Source organism: Barbus barbus (assembly GCF_936440315.1).
Source record: "Barbus barbus genome assembly, chromosome: 47".
NCBI lineage: Eukaryota > Metazoa > Chordata > Actinopteri > Cypriniformes > Cyprinidae > Barbus > Barbus barbus.
Window position 1 is genome coordinate 20,092,482 of NC_136725.1, and position 18,418 is coordinate 20,110,899.

Genomic DNA, 18,418 nt, shown 5'->3' on the forward strand with positions numbered 1-18,418 from the left:
CATTTGGCTCTATTGATACGCCTATTGCTGTCTTGCAAACAAAAGGTTTGGACTTGGTCCTTTGATTTCATGCAATTACTTTAATATTTGGTTTGGTGCCAAATCTTTACCTCATCCAGAAGTATAGCTAAACTAGAGGTGCTGCCTATATGCATAAAGAAGAGAAACAGATCTTCCATGCCTTCCCATGACCTTAATTGACTTCCCGTGTTGCTGGAAAGAGTGTTGACTGAGGTTGATAAACATTTGTAAATAGACTGCAGCCAGTGTTCCTGTCTTTTAGGTCCTGTGGGTCAACATTAATCAGCTGACCCATTTTCTGTGATCCTGTTAAAGGGACAACTACTCTAATAAATTATCAGGGAGAGACAGGGGTTTTGGTTGTGAGAAAGAGTTGCTCTCAAAGCAACAGACAAATGCCTCCCGGGTCAAATGGCAAAGCCTTTTAAAACAATCAGCGAGGTAATCACTGCAGGCTAATTACTTTTCCTTACCTCGTCCAGTCTACAGACCATGTTACCATGTGTGGCTGCTAGTGAATCCACCAAATAAAAAATAATATTTTGTTATGTATTTTATTAAGGACTTGAGGAAGTAGTAACATTTCTGGCTATATTTTACACATTTTAACGGCTTAATGTAACAGTAGCTGGAATGACTTTGTTTAATTTTGAGCTATGTAAAAATGAAAAGGGTCTTGTAATTTTGCAGTATAGTGACTTTAGGGTCTCACAGGGACATATCACCGAATAGAATTAATAATAAGCTTTTCTCTGTGTATAAGTAGGGCCATTACTTATGTGGAAAAAATCAGTAATATCTTGACTGCCAAAATCATAACTGACATGAGCGTTTTATTTGCGTCAAGTGAGACTCTAGCCATTAAGTGGAATATATATGCAGTGCTAGTGTCTAAGATGTCTATAAAGTAATTTGAAAAATTTACAACATGAGGTCGTAACTGAATATGGAAGCAGGATTTACAGTAGATTATCTTTGATAAGCTTTTGGCTTACTCAATATAAACTAACTCACTTAGGTGTGTGTAATGTCTTTTCATTTTTTGTTTGCAGTTAATACTGAAGCAGTTGAAGCTATTCTAAAATTCCTTGGAGAACCAGGGCTTTTTACTCCACTTATAACGGCTGATGAAAGTGTGCCACCTTTAGGTAGTGGAGACCTTATAGGTGAAACATCAGCTTCTGTCACCATCACCCCAAAAGTGAGTTTCATTAACGGAAAGCACGAGTTGACTCTGAAACCAGACACTGACCAAACTCAGGAGGCTAGAGGAGACCAGTTTGACACTGCTATCCCATCAACAGAAAAAACCATCCCCGATGATGAGATACTTGCTATGTATGAAATAATTACAGCGGATGCTGAAGGCACCATATCTTCCCCTGAAACAGACGAATCTGGATCAACGGCCAGAAGCCTAACCACGACAGAGCTGCCCACATTTTCAACCATATCTCCAAGCCAGGAAATGACCTCACAAGCCATATCATTTAGCATGCACAAAGAAGGTTCGGGGATGCGCACAACAGATGATGAAGAGGAACTGACCACCTTGGAAGGTTCTGCGGATGACACACTGGCAACAAGTAATGACCCATATGTGGTGACTACCGACGAGACTGAAATAGCTGAAACAGAGAAGACTATACCGGCATTTGGAGTGGACTGCAATACCAAAGGACCAATTGTTACAACTGCAGAATCCAATACTGTAGAAATAAAGAGAACAGAAAACAAAGAAATGAAACCAGAAACAGAAGATTTTGAGGGCTCAACCTCCACTGAAGACGAGGGCTCGGGAAAAGATATATATGCAGCAGAAGAATCAAAACACACAACTTTATCTCCATCTTTCAATGTTTCATCTCATAGCTTTACAAGTTCCTTAACAAGTACTCATGCCAAAGAGCCAAAGCAAACTGTTAGTTTGTCTTTTCCCAGTACAGAGCCTATGATTCAGGTAGTTTCAACATTTCAAACAGAGGCAATACCCGAAGAAAGCACTCTTTATATTACACACTCTGAGAAAGACCAAGACACAAGTACAACTAAGAGTCCTTTATTGGTGCCTGAGATTGAAAGAGATGTAAGTACAATCTTCACCATCTCTGAGGATATAAGCTCTGGTGATCAGCCAACTGAGGCATTCTCAAAACAACCTTTCTCTGCAACTACTGTTCCATCCCTTCTCATTCAACAAACTGAAGAAATGAGCGTTGGTGCATATGATGAAGCAACTAAAATATTTGAAGGTTCTGCAGAAGATACAGCACCATTGATATTCACTAGTGTCCAAACCCAAACAAAATTCACAACCCAAAGTTCAGAAACCACCATTCTGCCCACAGATAGTCTTAGAGCAGTAATGTCTTCCTCCCAAGAAACTGTTCTAATCCAAAAAACACCTTCAGAAGAGACAACCACCTCAGTCCAGTCATCAGGGACTTCTGGCTCCCAAGAAACTGCTCTAATCCAAGGATCACCTTCAGAAGAGACAACCACCTCAGTCCAGTCATCAGGGACTTCAGGCTCCCAAGAAACTGCTCTAATCCAAGGATCACCTTCAGAAGAGACAACCACCTCAGTCCAGTCATCAGGGACTTCAGGCTCCCAAGAAACTGATCTAATCCAAGGATCACCTTCAGAAGAGACAACCATCTCAGTCCAGTCATCAGGGACTTCAGGCTCCCAAGAAACTGATCTAATTCAAAAATCACATTCAGAAGAGACAACCACCTCAGTCCAGTCATCAGGGACTTCTGGCTCCCAAGAAACTGCTCTAATCCAAGGATCACCTTCAGAAGAGACAACCATCTCAGTCCAGTCATCAGGGACTTCAGGCTCCCAAGAAACTGATCTAATTCAAAAATCACCTTCAGAAGAGACAGCCACCTCAGTGCAATCATCAGAGACTTCAGAAGAGATAACACAAGAAATATCACTTTCTACATTTGGATTCCCAACGGAGAAGCCTCTCACTTCATTTACCCAAGTTTCCAGTTCTCCCACCACCAGTGTCGCTACAGACTTAAATGCGAAAGAGCCAGTTCAGGTCTTGGATAGGGCAACTACTTCTGCTACAGAAGACGTTTTCACCACATCCAAAGACACAAGTACTGTGGCATTTGAAGATAATGCTGTAGATTATGAAGATGTGGCGGGTCCCTCAATTGTTGAAGGACAACCACCATCCAGGGAAGAGTTCACCACAAGAAAGCCAGAAGTCTGGACAGATTCCAGCTACACTGTTGAGACCCATATGGTGGATTTGCAAGGTACAGTTCCACATAATATTTTTGTAACTCACATTGTATATTGCTTATCTACTGCAGTGCTGTATTGGTAATTTCGATAGTTTCATTCTTGAGGTTTACAAAATAATTGAATTACTCTGCTTTGTAGTCCACTTATCCATAATGGACTTGCCCATCCACTAATGGATGTTACTTTTCTATTTTAGGTCTCACGCTTTGCTCTGTCAGTGTGTGTGAAAATGGTGGAACTTGCTATTCTAATGGAAAAGGAAACATATGTGTCTGCATGCCTGGATACAGTGGGGAACATTGTGAAAATGGTTTGAAGCCTTTAATATTTGCAGTTTTATTCACTTTTGATTAACGAGTTTCTAAGTAAAGTAAGACATTTTCATATTGTAATTCCTCTAGACATTGACGAATGCCAGTCAAACCCTTGTCGCAATGGAGGAACATGCATTGATGGGTTAAACACTTTCAGTTGTGTCTGTCTGCCCAGCTATTCAGGACCCCTCTGTGAGCAAGGTATGAAATCAACACTAACATGATGCTATACAGTTGCTTTAATTGGGTTTACATATTAAATTCTTGAAGGAATGTTTTTTGGGGGGCAACTAATTGTGGAGTGTTGCATGATAGCAAGTTGCTAAACGATTTTATCACGTCACTTTCATGCCAAGGCATAATGTCTATTGTATCTTCTGAAATTTTGCAATGATTGCATATTTTAAACATTTATCTGCCTGATTGCCTGATAGAGTTCCATTGAAGTGGAAGAAAATATAACTCTTAAATTATTGGTAGGAGCTGTTGGTTGGAATATGTTTCTAAATAGGGAGCTATGGCTGTTTAATAAATCCACTGAAGCAAATTTTATACATTATAGCGGTCAGTCCAAACTGTTAGAATGGGCAAACCAAACCACAATGTTCACCACATCTGGCAGGCTTCACCCTCCAGAGGGTGTGCGGTATGGTGTCCAGAGGAATGAAAGCAAGTTTGTGCCAACAATAGGGTTCAGAGAAAAGGTCATGGAGTCAGTGACAGTACTGCCTCTTCCCTTACACCCACCACACTTCTCACAAATGCTGAGCAATTCGATGAGCCGTTGCAGAGCCAACTGACTTACTTGGCATGTTCCCAGGAACATTAGTGTGAGTACGTAAACGATGAGTACATTTTCCTTTAGTCGTCTCGTCATATTTATCCAGGCATGACTTGAGTACGTCCCACATTTAGGATGTGACTTTTAGAAGGCTTCGGAAACTAATTAAAGCCAGCTTGAAATGACATTTGCAAAACACTGAACTTCTGTAATGTGCGTATTTTAGTGGAATATTCAGCAGAAAATAATTTGATTGGGCTTGCTATGATATTATTAACAGTGCTTGCTAGGGCAATAGCAATAGACCGGCTTAGATCTACATCTAAGCTGCATACATAGACTATTATATTAAAGGTTTAGTTCACCCAAAATTGAAAATTCTGTCATTAACTCACCCTCATGTCGTTCCAAACCCACAAGACCTTCATTCATCTTCAGAACACAAATTTAGATATTTTTGATGAAATCTGAGAGCTTTCTGGCCCTCCATAGAGAGCAATGTAACTGAAATGTTCCCAGACCCAGAAACATAGTCAAGAACATCATTCAAATTATCCATGTGACATGTTCGTGTGTATTTTTTGGTTTCTTTGCACGCATAAAAGTATTTTTGTAGCGTCATAAAAATTACAGTTGAACCACTGATGTCTCATGGACTATTTTCACAATGTTCTTAGTATGTTTCTGGGTCTGGGAACTTTTCAGTTACATTGCTGGCTATGGAGAAAGCTCTTGGATTTCAGCAAAAATATCTTAATTAGTGTTCCGAAGATGAACAAAGGTTTTATGGGTTTGGAACGACATGAGGGTGCGTTATTAATGACAGATAGCTCTGGGTGAACTATCCATTTAATAGTAATGTAAAAAATTATTTTTTATTAAGTCAGTTACATAACAGGCAGATTCGTATAATTTAAATCCCAACAGTAAGACTGATTACCATTTGGTTAACTGCTAGATGTTCAGACTAGTGGTTCTTGAAAGATAGTCTTAACATAGTGGCTATGTTTATGCAACTGGAATATCTTAAAGACATGGGAGTGGATCTAATAAGTAACCGCTTATAATACCCTAGCAACCACCTAAAATACCCGAGCAACCACAGAGCAATGTGCTTAAACACCACTCTGAAGACATTAGCAATCATATAGCAACTGAACTGTGTACAGTAAAACCAAGGACATCATTTTTGGTTGGTTTGTTGGATATCATGATCTAACAATAAACTATTTTTAACAACGTTTAATAATCCAGCGTGATATTAATTTGTTAAATATGTATTAGTACACTGTATGCAGAAGGTAAGCTTAAAAGATGCTTTAAAAGTGTCCTTCGTTGTTCTTTTGTGTTAGCTGTTGATGTACATAACTAATGTTAGCGTATAGAACCTTATTAAAATATGATACCAGGTCTTCATATTTTCTTTAAACTATTACATGAGGCTTGAATGGGGAACAAAGTAGGTGCCATTGCCATTGTTCTATGTAGGCTTTGATATGCATGAAATGGAAATACAAATTATAATGTGAGGGTTCAAATCACATTTACATACAGAGAGTGTCTTCTTGGCATTCAGGTTGAGCCTTGTTTCACACTTAGTTTTCATTACTCATCAAAATGCTCAGTGAAGCCCCTTAGGATTCTGGGAAGGCGACTGGAATTGGCACATGGGTCTTTACAACGAAAGCAGCTGGAATCAATTAATGCATCACAATTTGTCCAAGAGGCTCGTGGAGACTCCTCTAAGTCACACAGTATAGAAACTCCCAAACACCTGACTCCATCTCACGTAGGACTTTCCCCGCTATGAAAATAATCAGTTGACATATGAATGAGTGCCACATTTTAACTTTGAAGAGAGCTATTAACCCTCTCAGGACTTGACATTTACGTGCACTCACACAGGCTTGACGGTCGTGTTGGGCGTTGGTCCCCCAATGGATTGGTTCCAGATTCATACAAAATATTGCTGCCATTATTTAGCAGAGCTAATCCTCTCCATGCATAAACATCACCTCTGAGGACATCTGTTTTCTCAGGCTTTTTAGCCAAAGATCAGGGGAAAACCATAAAAAATTGAACTCGCGGTCCACGCAATGTAAAAAAAAGAACCTTATTTCACATTTAACAGTTGTGTTTAATCAGTGAAGCTGAATTTGGACCTTTGGTGACAGTTGAAAACGTTGCATTCAAAGCTGCTGCATTAAACTTTGTGATACTGTGAAAAATACAATATTTTAGTCAAACCAGAATCTTGTCAAGATGCCTAGCAGGGAAAAAAAGTACAAAAATGTTCGATTTATTTCCAACAAAGAGCCACAGTTGCATGCAACACGCAGTTGCTAGACACTGACTAGTGGTTAAAGTACTTTTCTTGATTTGATCCATTGTCTATATTGCTTCTAGGTCTTTCAAAATAAGTAGGCAATTTAAAAACCACCGAAGTCATGGATATGTTGTTAATATTTGCTCTGACCACAATTTGACTACCATTTTTTTGTACTAAATTGCGCTATGCATCTTGACATATTTCACTTGGTCAATTCAGTTGAACTATTTCTTGTGATTTAACATTACTTTTAAAAAAATATGCAACTTAAGACAACTGAAATTGGTGGGACAATTTACATTTTCAAGTAGATTGAAGATTTGGATATTATTGTAGCAATTATAATAGATTTTCAGTGGCGCTTGCTAATGTACGTGCACTATGCTTCGAAAGCAGTCCTGATAATCTACTGGACATTCAGGGCAAAGGATGAAGCGAGCACATAATAGTACGTAATCAGTTAAAGAAAACAGCACTATGGGCCGTGTGTCTGAGATGATTTACTTGGCCTCATTTACTGGTGTTTTCTTTCCAGCCTCATTAGATGTCATTGTTTGCATTTAGCTTTCACACTGAGCGCTGCGGTCATTGGTGGGTTTCACTCCAAGCTAAATGTTGATGATCCTCATTGTATGGCATGGAATAAAAAGTGCTTTGCACTAGGTTAACCCAGTTAACTCGAACTCAAAACAGACGCGGTTCTGTGTGTCTGTTCTGCACCATAACCGATTATACTTGATCTGAAAGACAGGCTTGTTTATGATTAATTCTGAAGAAAATGGCTACAGATTCAATCATGAGACGTCTTTTCTTTGATAAACTATGGACACTGTGATGCTGCCTGTAGCTGCATCATGAATTACAAAAGCATCTGTCATTTGAATTTGGATGCACTGATATGGCTAACATTATGGATGCTATCCAGTGTTTTGCCTGTTTTCCTCATTTGTAGGCTTCTAATCTTTCAGATACGGAGGTTTGTGACTTTGGCTGGCACAAGTTTCAGAGCCACTGCTATAAGTACTTCACACAACGGCGGACATGGGAAGCAGCGGAAAGAGAGTGTCGTCTGCAGGGCGGTCACCTCACCAGCGTCCTATCCCATGAAGAGCAGCTCTTTGTTAATCGTGAGTTTATGATTTTATAGAGTTTATGAATGGTATTGCCAAAGCAGACATCAGTCATTTTATTGCTCACTCTTGATAGGGCCTGAACAAACCATTAAGTCTTTTACTTCGTAATTCTTTCAGTATTGTCTAGAGTGCTGTAGATGACGTATTTTTGTAGGCCAAACCAGAAGTGAAAATCACCTTGGATCTCTCTCAAAAAAAACAAAAAAACTCTCGGACACCAACAAACGTTTTAAATTGTTCTGCATGATAATCTTCACAATTGAACGCAACATTTATGAATTCTAAAGCCTAAATGCCATTGGTAGAAGTACAAAGCTAAACGTAGGCAATATAAACAAGCTACACGTTTGCAAGACTTTAACGTCACCATATTAAGCTTCTGACAACTCTCACAGTCTTTAAACATTTCCCCTGTCAATCTGACTTAGAATAGTTTGCAAAAGCACAATTAGCAACACAATGAGACTATAAAAGCGCCAAGTTCAGCGTGATGTTTAATGTCCTGACCCATTTAGACACTTGTTAGAAACTGCCATTTTCAAGGCAAGCTTTAAAAGCTAGCATTACTGATGTATTTTATGTCATAGAATAAAACATGAAAATATTCTCCGTTATTATTTGGTTATTTCAGATGTTTAACCAAAAAACCCATAAAACAAAAGCCCATTGATGTCAGGACGATGGTTCAAAAGTGCTAAAATGCTAGCTTGCCAGCATTTCGTAGCACTTTATTGCAATGCTCTAAAAACTGCATAGCAATGCTTTTGACAAATGCCCACATGTGTGGTGTTGAGTTTTGCACAGGCACATTTCAATTAAATCTAGTTTCAAATAAGGCAAAAAACAGATACTCAGGCCTAACTGAATTCTAGCACTGAATAAACAAAGCATAAGTCAAATTAAAAGTGCTGTTGACTCTAAACTAAACACATGTCTTATTGGCTCTTTGGGGCACAGGAACGATTTGTTCTACATTTGTTTGTGTCATGTGATGTGTGGTTTGGTTTAACTGATTTCCTGCTATTTCTACTTTGGCCAGGAGTCTATTAAAGATGTCAAAGAAGTTTGCAAAGGTCCTCACGCCAAAAAGATTAATTAATTTCTTCCATTTCTTTAGACTTCCATATAGACTTATCTATAAAAAAAAGCACATCCACTAGCTTAAAGCTGTCATTTTCTGTGTTATAAAATGCTTTCTCTTTCCCAGTTTAATATACAGAGACAACTACATTTAGATTGATTATCCCAAAGAGTATAAATAACGTGGTGCTATCAAAACATTCCTCTGTTTGTTTGAGTTTCCCGACCAGTCTGACACAGCAGTTTGAGTTTGGAGAGGGAACTTTCCATTTTTCCCACCAATAAGCAGATATAAATAGTAGAAGTTAGTCAACCACACAACTTGTCCACTTCATCCCAAGTCATATGACTAGTTTGGCAGAGATATAGACTGAAATCTGTGTAATTGTCTTGTAGGTTTGGGACATGACTATCAGTGGATCGGACTGAACGATAAAATGTTTGACAATGATTTCCGATGGACTGATGGACACCCTATGGTAAGATGGGATTCATTATTTTGATCCTAAAATGTCTGTTTATTAGATGAACATCTGTGTTCCAGGTGACCATGAATTCAGATATTAACATTCAGATATGAGTCATTCTTGGAGTGTTGTTTTTTCTCCGCCCTGAATAAATGAGGTTGTTTGATCCTAAAATTAGTGCGAAGCAATTGTGCACACAGTTATTAAAATCACAATATAAAAATGTGTTACTCTGCCATAAACCATAAGCTTAGATGATGCTAATCCTAATGGAAAAGTCCTCACTTTAACATTTTTATAATTCTGTGTGGTATCACATAGAAGCACATCACATCAACTTTATTTATTTATTTGCTTTTTTAAATTTAGTTATTAGCTGTTTTATGTATTTATTTAACTGTTTTAATTTAATTTCTGATCATTTGTTTATTTAGCTGTTTGAGTCATGGTTTATTTATTTATTTGATTGATTTTATTCATGCATTTTTATGTATGCACGCATTTATTTATTTCCTAAAATAGCTTAAATCAGAATGCAAAACTGCTAATTTTGCAAACATTAAATTTTTGCAAAAACATTCAATTGATTTTGACGATCTTGCATCATCATGCATATTTGATATTTATTTGATTTGTTTTATGCCTTTCTACATATGAAATGGGGCTTTTGTGTTTGTGTTCAACCCATGCAAATTGCGTGCAGCAGTACATTTTATTAGAATAACGTATCATCGCTTTTCCCCCATTTTATCAAGGAAAGTCCCATGTAACCCTGCCAGATGTGTATATAGAGCACAGTCTGCTATGATTCTTGCATGGGATCTTTGCGCCCTCATGTGGGCACATGCAGTGGTGCACAAGCAGTTGGACTAACCTTCTAACCCCCCCTGTGTACTTTTGCACTAGCAATTTGAGAACTGGAGAGTGGGTCAGCCGGACAGCTTCTTCTCCACAGGCGAGGACTGCGTGGTGATGATCTGGCATGAAAGCGGCCAGTGGAACGACGTGCCGTGCAATTACCACCTGACCTTCACCTGCAAGAAGGGCACAGGTGAGACCTCCTCTTCCCCCTCATCTAATCTACAGTGTCGCTCACTGTCAGCTCACTGTCTTTGTCCTTCTTTTGTCTCAGTGTCCTGCGGTCAGCCTCCTGTCATAAAAGACGCCCATATCTATGGCAGCATGAAGGCGCGCTATGAGATCAACTCTCTGGTCAGGTACCACTGCAAGGATGGCTTCATCCAAAGACACGTTCCTACTATCAGATGCCGAGAAGACGGCCATTGGGACAAGCCCAAAATCACATGCTTGAATTGTAAGTCTCTGAATAAATTGATGTTTAGTGAAATCCAGTCATGAAATGCACTAATGTTATTTTAGTATTAATTATAATAACATTTTGAATTAGTCTTTATTTATATATTTAGATTTTGTTATGCTTTTGTCATTTTTATAATTTTTTTAAATATATCTATACATTTATTTCTATATCTGTTTTACTGTAAGCAATTTTAGTAACTTATTTCAGTTAGTTGCCAGACTAATGTCTTACTCAAGACATACTGAAATACATTTTCTTTTAAGTTCCACTTTAAGGAGTAGTTCACTTCCCGAAAAAAAATTTCCTGATAATTTACTTAAACCCATGTCCTCCAAGATATTCATGTCTTTCTTTCTTCAGTCGAAAGAAATGAATGTTTTTAAGGAATTCAATCCAGTATTTTTCTCCATGACTTCAATGGCGGCCAACGGGCTGAAGGTCCGAACTGCAGTTTCAATTTATTTTATTTATTTGTTTAGTTAACAGGGACATTGTACATTAATAAAACATTTCTGTAAATGTACCAGAATTAGCCAAAGGCTATTTTTCATCTGTAGTCCCTGGACAGATGTTACAAGTCACCCTAAAAAGATGTGATTAGAATACATAACAATTGAGGGGGCCCGAGTAAATATGCTGTTCAGGGTGCCCACAAACCATAGCGGCTCCCCTGACCATGTGTGACCTTTCCAATGTGATTACGTAATGCGTGAAGTCATTGCAGAGCTAGTGCAAGATGAGCATTTGTGGTTAAAAAGTATACATATTTTTATTTTAGAAAATGAACAATCATTTCAGTAGATAAGACCCTTATTCCTCGGCTGGGATCGTGTAGAGCCCTTTGAAGCTGCATTAAAACTCATTTGGGCCTTCAACCCATTGGCCGCCATTGAAGTCCACTATATGGAGAAAAATACTGGAATGCTTTCCTCAAAAAACTTAATTTCTTTGTGACTGAAGAAAGACAGACACAAACATCTTGGATGACATGGGGGTAAGTAAATTATCAGGAAGTTTTTATTCTGGAAGTGAACTAATCCAAGAAAGAATGTCATTTGGTTTTGGAAGTAAGGACGAGTAAATAATGACAGAATTTTAATTTTGGGGTAAACTGTCCTTTTAAATTAACATCTCTTTTCCTTTTATTCTGCAGCATCTACCTACCAGAAGATGTATGCACAGAAATATCAAAACAATAACTATTACAACAACAGTAAGAGACGCTATAGCGAGTCGACGCAGTACCGCCATGTCTGGTCAAAAACAGCAGATGATTCCAGACACTGATCTCCATCCAGAGCTACAGATGCTTTACATCAGAGAAAGTCTAACGGGGCGAAACCAAACCATGTGCCTGATGAATGTTTTAGAGCCGAGAAGTGAATTACCCTGAGGGACTGCAAAAAAAAACACCATCACCCACCCACTGAGAGTGTACTTTGACTATGCAACAGTCAACATTGCATATTGTAATAATGTCTTAATGTTTTAACATGGGGAGGGGGGTTTCTGGTTAGAATGTATATAGTAGAGATAATGAACAAGTAAAACAGCTGTGAATGGTGATTGTTATTTTGTTTAATTCATCCGTAACTTTTGCTTACGAAGAACTGGATTTCCTGTTCTCTCCAGCACAATAAGAGAGCACTATGGTACGAGTATAAACAGAACAATTACAGTACGCAAGAGTAAAAGAACAATAGGCCTTATATTGTTTCACATTGTGGTGAGGGGGGTTCAAAAGAGATGTCACGGGGCTGGAGGACAAACAATGCTGAAAGGACTGCAAATCATGACTGGAAAACAATCATCTTCCCCAGCAGCATCCTCAAACCATTGTACACTCTCATAATCATATTCTCATATGGCATCAAAATATATTTCCGGTGTTTGTTTTTTTTATATGTGGGTTTGTAATATAACCATTTTTACTTTTTTTAAATGAATGTCATGGTAAAATATGAAAATATGAATACTGTATGTGTGGTTGAAAGAACTAGCATTTTTGTCAAACATTATTACAAATGTTACATGAAGCCATAGAAGTTTAATTTATTGCTGAAGATACATATAATGATGTGTATTTTGAATAATAAAGCGCTATTAGAATATTGTGAACACGTTTAAACCGTGTGTGTTCTTGTTTGTTGCATTTCACAAAAATCCCGCGCTAATTCTTCAGACAGAAACCGCCGCTACCTTGGTGCTGTGGATCAATGTTCATTTCAAGATTACGTCTTTTAACTCTGGCCAGCTTCTGGTGTGTTTTCAGAGAGTTTTGGCAAACAAAATATCATTTAGACCAGAGGAGGCTACGATTGTTACATTTTACCTGACCTCAATAACTTGTACAGTGGCCATGGCCATCTCAACACTCATGAAATTGTAGTTTTGTGGCATTAGTCCATGTCTGTGGGCTAACTTTCTGCTAGTCAGCTTGTGTATTACTAAAACTGACCAAACTTTTAGTTGCTCCATTTCATCCAAGAAAACGGACCAAAGGGATTAGTGACTCTTCTAGGTTGATTATTTTTGCACGTTAGATTTTGTCCAATAAAATGGTCATTAGAAATATGTCTCCCCCTAATACCATGGAGTATCTTTGGAGAAAACTATATGCTAGATTTTGAGAGACAGTGAATGAGAAAAATCATAACGATTAATATGAACGCTGTTTAAAAGGTCCAATTGCCTGTTTATTTACAGTAAACACACAGTTGAATAAGGTGGACAAGCTTTTCTGTTAAGGGGTTGCAGTGAAAGAAGCAATGATTGTGATACCATCATTGAAAGATATTAAAACGTCTCGGGTTACTTACGTAACCCATGTTCTCTGACGCTGCGTAGCTTACGCAATGGGAACACCCCCAGGTGTGACGATTGTCTGAAGCCCTTATAGAATCACGCCAATTCATTGGCTGATGGCGCGAGATGCCGCCCCTACGTCATACGTGATTGACATAGACCCGCGATCACGCCATCTTACTCCTCAGATTTTCCTGTCGTAGAAGCAGGTCGACAGCAAGAGGAGCTTGGCAGCAGACGCAACGTCTCGTTCCCTACTCAGAGAACATGGGTTACGTAAGTAACCCGAGACGTTCTCTTTCATAGGTTCACTCAACGCTGCGTAGCTTACGCAATGGGAACGATATACCACACACGCCAAGCTAACGCGCTGCCAGACCTGGCCCATTACAGACCAGAACACTACAAACCTAGCTGGCTCAAACAGAGAGAACCTGGGAACCAGGAGCTGTATTCGCATCAAGGTTGTAGAACCTCACAAAAGTATGCGGAGAGGACCAACCTGCCGCCATACAAATGTCCTCCAGGGGAACCCCTCTAAACAAAGCTTGGGAGGAGGCCACCCCTCTGGTGGAATGAGCTCTGATGTCCAGAGGTGAAGGCAGACTGCGCACCTCATAGGCCAACGAAATAGCATCCCTAGCCTAGTGGGATATTGTGTGTTTAGACGCGGCTAGCCCTTTGCGGCCTGCACCAAAACACACCAACAGTTGTAGGGACTTACGCCACTGGCTGGAACGGTCCACATACATCTTCAGGGCTCTAACAGGGCAGAGCAGATGAAGCCTATCATCGCCCTCACTCGAGGAGGAGGGAGAGAAAGCCTGCCGCACTACCACCTGTGAACGAAAAGACGTAGAGAGAACTTTGGGGACATAACCAGGCCTAGGTCTCAGAAATGCCTTGACCAGACCAGGAGCAAACTCAGTGCAGGACTCGCTGACCGACAGAGCCTGCAGATCTCCCACACGCTTAAACGAGGCCAACGCCAACAAAAGAGTAACCTTTAATGTCAGAATCCTCACGGGAGCTGACTCTAGAGGTTCAAAAGGAGACTCTATCAACCCCTTCAGGACAACAGAAAGGTCCCAAGAAGGGAAACTAGGAGGACGAACCGGCCTCAAGCGCTTAACCCCACGCATAAAGGAGGATACTAGACGATGTCTACCCAGCGGGACATCGTCTGAGTCCCTTCGAGCAGCAATAGCCGCAACGTAGACCCTCAAGGTGGTAGCGGCCGCTCCAGCCGAAAACTTATCCTGCAGGAACTCCAGCACTGAACCAACCGGGCAGTTAACTGGGTCTACAACATGAGCCAAGCACCAGGATTCAAAAACCCTCCATTTGGAGGAGTAGAGCTTCCTAGTGGAAAGGGCCCTGGCACTATTAATGGTCTCACGGACTCCATCTGAGAGACCAAAAGCTAAGGGCGACCTATGATCGGCCATACCCACAACTTTCAGATCTCCGGATGTGGGTGCCAAATTCTGCCCTGAAGCTGACACAGCAGGTCTTTCCTGACTGGAATTTCCCACGGCTCGCCCTCCAGAAGGGAGACCAACTCCGAGAACCATGTCTGGGAAGGCCAGAACGGGGCTACTAGGAGAAGACGGACTCCGTATGTCCTCACCCTGCACAATACTGCCGGGATGAGCTTGACCGGAGGGAAAGCATACAGACTCATGTCTGGCCAGGGGTGCGCTAGCGCATCTATCCCCAGAGAGGCAGGATGAGAGAGGGAGAACCAAAGGGGGCATTGGGTCGACTCCTGAGACGCAAAAAGGTACACCTCTGCTGCGCCGAAACGTTCCCAAATCTGATCCACCATCCGGTGGTTCAGCATCCAAAAATGTGGTCTGTTGGGTTGGAGTGAGCACGCTCTTCTGGCCATTCAGCCGGAGGCCAAGCGCACGAAGGTGGAGAAGGAGACAATCCCTGTGACGAATCACCTGCTCCCTGGAACTGGCTAGAACGAGCCAGTCGTCCAGGTAGTTGAGGATGCGGATGCCCTGGAGCCTCAGCGGGGCTAGAGCCGCATCCATACACTTGGTGAACGTCCTTGGGGCCAGAGCTAGCCCAAAGGGAAGAACCCTGTGTTGGTAAGCCTTTCCCCCGAAGGCGAACCTGAGGAACTTCCTGTGTCTCTGAACCACCTGGATGTGGAAGTAGGCATCCTTCAAGTCGACAGTGACGAACCAGTCCCCCTCTCGGACTTGGGAAAGAATGCTCTTGAGCGTCAGCATCCTGAATTTCCCTCTGTAGAGAGAGTAATTCAGCCTGCGCAGATCTAGTATAGGACGCAAACCCCCATCCTTCTTCGGGACTAGAAAGTAACGGCTGAAGAAGCCGTGCTTTAGGTCCGAAGAGGGGACCTCCTCTATTGCCCCTTTGAGCAGAAGCGAGGAGACTTCCTGCTGTAGAACAGAGGCCTCGTTGGCGCTGTTCACAGCAGTAAGAAGAACCCCGTTGAAACGGGGGGGGGTTGCGTGCAAATTGGAGTGTGTAACCAAACTGGATCGTACGAAGAATCCAGGGCGACACTCCCGGCAGGTCCCTCCAGGCGTGGAGGAAGGCCGACAGAGGTAGCGGAGTGGAACATATCAAGGGGAATACCAACACGGGGTCCCTGCTTTGAACGTCCCCCTGAAGGGAGGGGCATGTATCTAGCCGAAGCAGAGGAGAGCTCACAGCGTCCTCGTGCACGGAGGCATGACCTAATGAGACCATAAAGGCAAGGGCAGGAGGTACTGGCGCGGGGGGAAAGCGCTGGGCGTCCCTTACCGCGTGTACAATGTCTGCAGCCTGCAGCAACTCTGAGGGGAGAAAACCTGAAGTGTCTCTTACCTTCAATGGTCGCCGAAGAGGGGAAGTGGCCTGCGCTCCTCGAGACGTCACTACCGGCGAGGATGGCGCAGTTGGCGGAGGAGAGCATCTCAGAGACGGACAGAAATGTTTTAACGGTCCGTCGCGATCCAACGAGGCGGGGGAAGCTCTCCTCTTCCTGATACTCATATCAGGAGCGACCCGAAGAAGCCGCTGCGGGGGGCTTGTTCGGGCGTTTCAAATCTATCCGCTTGCGGGGGCGCTGGCGAGTAGCGGAACGACCACGGGCTCCCCAGACCGTGTACAGTGGGGGATGCACCGGATCGCGATCGCTCACTCTACCGACTGGCTCCCTTCTGGGGGCCAGGCGCTCCCTAGAAGATGAGGCAGAGGCAGAGGCAGAGGCCGGTTCGCGTGCACGACGTGGCATGAACTGCTTAAACGCAGCTGACTGCGTTTTAGCAGCCCTGAACTTATCGACTACAGTGTTAACCGCGTCACCGAATAAGCCAGAGCTGGAGATCGGGGCGTCAAGGAGGAAAGCCTTCTCCTTTTCCCTGATCTCCGTCAGATTCAGCCACAGGTGGCGTTCAGCCGCCACCAATCCTGCCATACTGCGCCCAACCGCCCGCTCTGTATGCTTAGTAGCACGAAGGGCCAAGTCGGTAGCCCTGCGAAGCTCCTTAACAGCCTCGGGGGTCACACCATCCCCCTCATCCATCTCCTTCAGTACCTCCGCTTGGTAGGCCTGAAGGATGGCCATAGTGTGGAGAGCCGCACCTGCCTGTCCCGCTGCCATGTAGGACTTACCGACCAAAGCAGAGGTGGTTCTACACGGCTTGGACGGAAGGAGAGGGCGGGACTTCCACGAGGGGGCGGAAGTCGACGAGAGGTGTGCAGCGAGCGTGTCCTCGATCGCCGGGACTGCGGCGTACCCCTGCTCCACAGAACCAACGAGGTTGGTGAAGTCAGCGGCCGCCGCATTAGTGAGGCGGGAGGAGAAAGGCTGCTTCCAAGACCTGGAAATCTCGTGATGCAGGTCAGGGAAGAAAGGCAACTTTCTCCTCGCCGGGCGCGAACCAGAGCCACTGAGGAAACGCTCGTCGAGCTTAGATGACTGGGACTCGCGAGGCTCGTCCGGCCAATCTAAGCTCAACTTCTCAGTGGCGCGCGCCAAAACGTCCACGAGTTCAGTATAGGCCGGAGAAGGCCGCGCCTCCTGGCCGCTAGGCGGGAGAACGTCGAATGACGCGGCTCCGAAGTCCTCCGAGTCGGAGGCCGCAGTATATAAAATATCCTCCAACCGAAGGAAACGGTTTCCCGTGCCTCCGGGCTGGGTGCAAGACAGCCGCGAGAAAACTGGACCGGAGAAATCGCGCGGTAACGCCCAGGCGATGGAGGGAGAGAAAGTGAAAACTGCTCACTCTCCATAGCCTCGAGCTCCGCATCCGAACCCCAAGCCCCGGCTTCGCGGAGGGAGGAGGCCTCCGGAGCAGCGCGGCGGGGGAGAACGGCAGATTCTCGATCAAAAACCGCGAGTCTAGCGCGCAAGGTTTTAAGAGTAAAATTCTCGCAGTACTTGCAGTTAGAAATGCCAAAGATAGCGTCTCGCGCGTGGGCCAGGCCCACACATCTGACGCACTTACCGTGCTGGTCATCACTCGCGATGAGGAGAGAGCACGGCGGTTGGCACTGACTAAAATCCATTCCACACACCACTAGGAGAATACAATTCCACAGATGCGGTCGCTGAAGTGGAAAGAATCCCAGACTAAACGTCTTCGAGAAATGGGCCATGCAAAACCGCGAGAAGCGAACGCTTCTGAAGAGAGAAAAATCTGAGGAGTAAGATGGCGCGATCGCGGGTCTATGTCAATCACGTATGACGTAGGGGCGGCATCTCGCGCCATCAGCCAATGAATTGGCGTGATTCTATAAGGGCTTCAGACAATTGTCACACCTGGGGGTGTTCCCATTGCGTAAGCTACGCAGCGTTGAGTGAACCTATGAAAGAGAACAAGAGTTTTAACCGTTTTTGAGATATGCAACCTTTTTCCTGCCGTAATACTCTTGGGCTTTT

At 42.9% G+C, this 18,418-nt stretch overlaps 1 protein-coding gene across 1 annotated transcript in view; it reads left to right on the forward strand.

Annotated features, from left to right (window-relative positions):
• The window catches only part of LOC306865505 (neurocan core protein-like), a 28,626-nt gene extending 15,790 nt beyond the window's left edge, over positions 1-12,836 (forward strand). The window contains exons 8-15 of the mRNA XM_079410137.1: positions 1,074-3,296; positions 3,482-3,595; positions 3,687-3,800; positions 7,678-7,836; positions 9,319-9,401; positions 10,296-10,440; positions 10,522-10,704; positions 11,864-12,836. Of these exons, the coding sequence (XP_079266263.1) occupies positions 1,074-3,296; positions 3,482-3,595; positions 3,687-3,800; positions 7,678-7,836; positions 9,319-9,401; positions 10,296-10,440; positions 10,522-10,704; positions 11,864-11,997 (3,155 nt within the window). The 3' untranslated portion in view covers positions 11,998-12,836. The remainder of the gene's footprint in view (positions 1-1,073; positions 3,297-3,481; positions 3,596-3,686; positions 3,801-7,677; positions 7,837-9,318; positions 9,402-10,295; positions 10,441-10,521; positions 10,705-11,863) is intronic.
• Positions 12,837-18,418: the final 5,582 nt, after the last annotated feature.